This window comes from Charadrius vociferus, unplaced genomic scaffold (genome assembly GCF_000708025.1).
Source record: "Charadrius vociferus isolate BGI_N301 unplaced genomic scaffold, ASM70802v2 scaffold50, whole genome shotgun sequence".
In the NCBI taxonomy this organism is placed as follows: domain Eukaryota; kingdom Metazoa; phylum Chordata; class Aves; order Charadriiformes; family Charadriidae; genus Charadrius; species Charadrius vociferus.
This window is the reverse complement of record NW_009646445.1, coordinates 796,728-800,291: the sequence shown is the minus strand read 5'-3', so window position 1 is coordinate 800,291 and position 3,564 is coordinate 796,728. Positions and strand designations below refer to the sequence as shown.

Below are 3,564 nucleotides of genomic sequence, written 5' to 3'. Positions count from 1 at the left end.
AAGAGAGGAAGGATCCTTTCCACACATATGGCATTCCAGCAATACTGTCATCTTCCAGGTTGTGCTGCAGCCTCGGCAGTGGTTAATCGTTGGGCACTGCAACCTTGCTGCACTAGGAGAGCGTGCCTGAAGGGGAGTACAGCTAAGGATACAGTGAGTCATGCTCATCCCTGAGGAAATTAAGGCAATCAACAAAGGGACACACTAAGTCTCCTAAAAAGAAATGCAGAAGTGCTCAACGCAAAGCCACATCCCCATCGTCTGTCCCCCCCCATACCTGTTGGCTGGCGGGATCTTGCCTCTTTCAGGTAGTAGAGGGCCTTGTTGAAGTCACCCAGGTGGTAAAATGCCACTCCTGATCGATAGAGCGCCTTGAAGTTCTCGCCTTCTTTCTGAAGCACTTTGAGGCAGTACTCCTTGACTCGCTCGTAATTCACCAGCTCGGCCTGGAGCAGGCAGGCTGCAGGGGATGGGGATGGGACAGACAGACAGACAGGAGAACATTAGTGCCGTATTTCTCCCTGCTCCTGCAATCTGCATGGGGGAAGAGAGCAGCTTAGGTGAGGGAAATGACTCAGAGCCATGATTCAGAAACGGTGCAGTCATACGGACTGTTTGGCAACCCCGATTGTTCGCAATTTGAATACCAACGCTTCTATTTTTGGCATTGCAAAGTGAAGGGATTGTGTTTGCTCCGGGGGGCTGGGGGGAGACAGCAAGAACGTAAACATCCCTCCACAGAGAGGGAACGCTGTAGAGACTCGTGGCAGCAACTGGCTTCATTTGAAGTAAAAAAACTGCTTAGACTGAGGGCTGGAGCTCAGGAAAGCACAAAAAGGCAGTCAAACAAATAGTCATCTGACAAGGAAAAAAGGGATTACATTGGATCAAATTTTGTATTTGGCTTAATGCAAGGCTGTTAGATTTACAAGTAGTGTGTAATTGCCTTTTATCCAGGAGACCCTGTATGGAGTTTTGCTGTAGGAGGCAACAAGGGAATGTGCTGCTTAGCAAACCGGAGACACCTGGAGCTGCCGCACAGGGAGCAAAGGTGCTAGACTGCGTGCTTTCTGCAAAGCATTGCAACACAAATTCACCCCGAGAGGTCAGTTCTGCTGACTTCCTAAAGGAAAAGGTAAACAGTGCAGAAAAAGCAGGCTGAGGACTCTGTGTGCTGAAGCACAATTGTTGCACAAATGTCAAGGAGCTGGAGAAAAATCCCCATTGTGAATTTCCCACAACTAGGAGTGAAATAGAGAGGAAAGAGGGAGATCCTCGAGACATGCTTTACAGCCCTGTTTGTGGCTTACTGTAGTGTTTACTCAGGTGGGCTAAACTTCATTAGGCATACTGGGCATGAGGAAAGTTTTAAGGAATACTGACAAGAGTAGGACATGGTGCAGTCACAGTCTTTGGGGAAATGAAGAAAGTTGTGCTGTCCACAAGGCCACCTGGTGCTGCAACCCAAGGCAACTTTGGGAATGACACAATTTGGGGAAGGAGGGCAGGATGCCACTTGAAAGGATCAGTTCAGAGGCTGGCAATGTCAAGTGCCAGGGCATGGAGAGAAATTTCCCATGGCAGGTGGTGTTACTCAGTGTGTCTCTGGCAAGGAGGAGACTCACTGCTCCTGGAAATCCAAGTTGTCACGGTTCAGGTGTCGCCAATGAGCAGCCAGACTTCATTTTTCTCATGGTAACTGCAGCTGAGAGGATACGATGCTGGGTCAGGAATATGATACAGTTCTTGATCCCCTTCTCCTGCACCCCGAAAGTAAGCCCTGTACCATCTCTGTAGCTCATTTTACATTTCATGAGGTGCAGGTTGACTAGATGATTCCACCAGAGATTCCTCCCAACCTAAATTAGTCTGAGTCTAAGGTCAGTTAACAAGGACAGAATACGTTTCTAACCCAAGCATATGTTTCAAACTTAAATAGCTAACTGGAAAAAACCATAAACAGGCTTTTATCAGTAGAGAATTGATGGTACAGATATGTTGAGCAAGGAACTGCAAAACTAACCTCACTGCTGAGTTTGTCGAGTGTGGTTGAGTGACACAGAAAGTACTAATGAGAGCTTTGTCCCTTTTGCTTTAATGATGGACTCAGTATATTTTAACAGCTCCTGCCATTAAAGTGCATAGGTATTTCAAAGGCATCTGGTCACTCGCTATTTGATTGCCAGTTAAAAAGCACATATGTCTCTAAAAGCTTAGCAGCATTTCCTTATCCAGAATTTGTCCCTTCCTATTTGTCAAACATTGATTTTTCTCACTCTGTTTCTAATGGAGCTTGAAATGACTGTGCCTTGTTTTCCTTTATTTTTCAAAGCTATTAGAAAGATGGCTGTGTAAATTTACTGTTGGCTTCACAGCCCTGGCAACAGGATTGCTTTGTTTATCTGCTGACCAGTAGCACGTACGGCAGTGGCAGTAGCTTTCTGCACACTGCCAATCTGATCCAGCCTTTCGTGTTTTCTGAAACTGCCCTTCAGAGCAATGGGGGGTGGGGGGGTTAGTCTCTCTGTTCTTTTACTACTTGGTATTTCCAGTTAGAGTCATAGAAAGGACTCTGTGAAAAATGACAGGCAGCCTATTCATGTATATTAACTCAGTAATTCCGTATTGGGCTTGCTTCATGGATTGGTTTAAAAGAAAAGAAAGTCTCCCTCATCCTGCTAATTCGTAAACCCAAATGGGCTTCCAGATACCCAGCTGGGTCCTTTCTGTGACTCACACTCACAATAAAGATTCTGCAGGGCATCCCCACTAACCGTGCATGCGGCAGAGAGAAGTCGGTACCACATGGCTCGCAGGAGAGATGCGTGTTTATCCGAACAAAGCGAGCAGATGGATGTGCAGGAAACAGTTCTGCTGGAAGAGTTGGCCATTTGGAGAGCCAGCGTTGGAAGCGGCTGATGGAAATGAACCTGGAGGGAGTATCTCCCTTATAAATATTTAGAGGTGCGTGCTTTCTGTCCTTGGTGGACTAAAATGATCTTAATGGACTGTGATTCAATGCAAATATCGAGGCTGTTAGTAACTTAGCTTTCAGAAACTGGAAGAGACATGGAATCCTTGTAGTTCCTACCTAATTCAGTCAGGGGAGAATTGTTTTGAAAACTGCTTTCCTAAACAGACATGTGCATCTCTGGCTGGGAGTGTTTGTTTACCACATCAAACACCTCATCATCCTTCTTCTCGGTTCATAATAGGCCCCCAGTGAATCCTTCTGAGGAACAGAGCTCAGTCAAAGAGACCAAATCAAGAAGTTTATCCAGCTTCTCCTCCTGCCTTCTCGAAACTGAATGGGCTTGATCCTGCACAGCACCATCTCTAGTAACTCTTTAGTGATTAGAAGCACTTTACTTTCAGGTGCAAGCCTATAGTCACCCATTCCCTGCAGGTCTCGCTGTCACTGTAACACAGCATCCAGTGGCTACATCTCTCCAGCTCAGAACGTAGGGTGTCCTGCTTTCCTGCAGTGTGCGACGTTATCCATCATACTTGGTTATCATTCTCAATGTGGCAGCTGATTTATTGTGTCAGCTTGAGCAATAAGTA

At 46.2% G+C, this 3,564-nt stretch overlaps 1 protein-coding gene across 1 annotated transcript in view; it reads right to left on the bottom strand.

The window, feature by feature from the left end:
- Nucleotides 1-2,807, bottom strand: part of TTC9 (tetratricopeptide repeat domain 9) — an 8,708-nt gene extending 5,901 nt beyond the window's left edge. The window contains exons 1-2 of the mRNA XM_009882493.1: nucleotides 2,738-2,807; nucleotides 278-460 (exon numbers count right to left, since the gene is read on the bottom strand). Coding sequence (XP_009880795.1) covers nucleotides 278-460; nucleotides 2,738-2,807 — 253 coding nt within the window. The remainder of the gene's footprint in view (nucleotides 1-277; nucleotides 461-2,737) is intronic.
- Nucleotides 2,808-3,564: the final 757 nt, after the last annotated feature.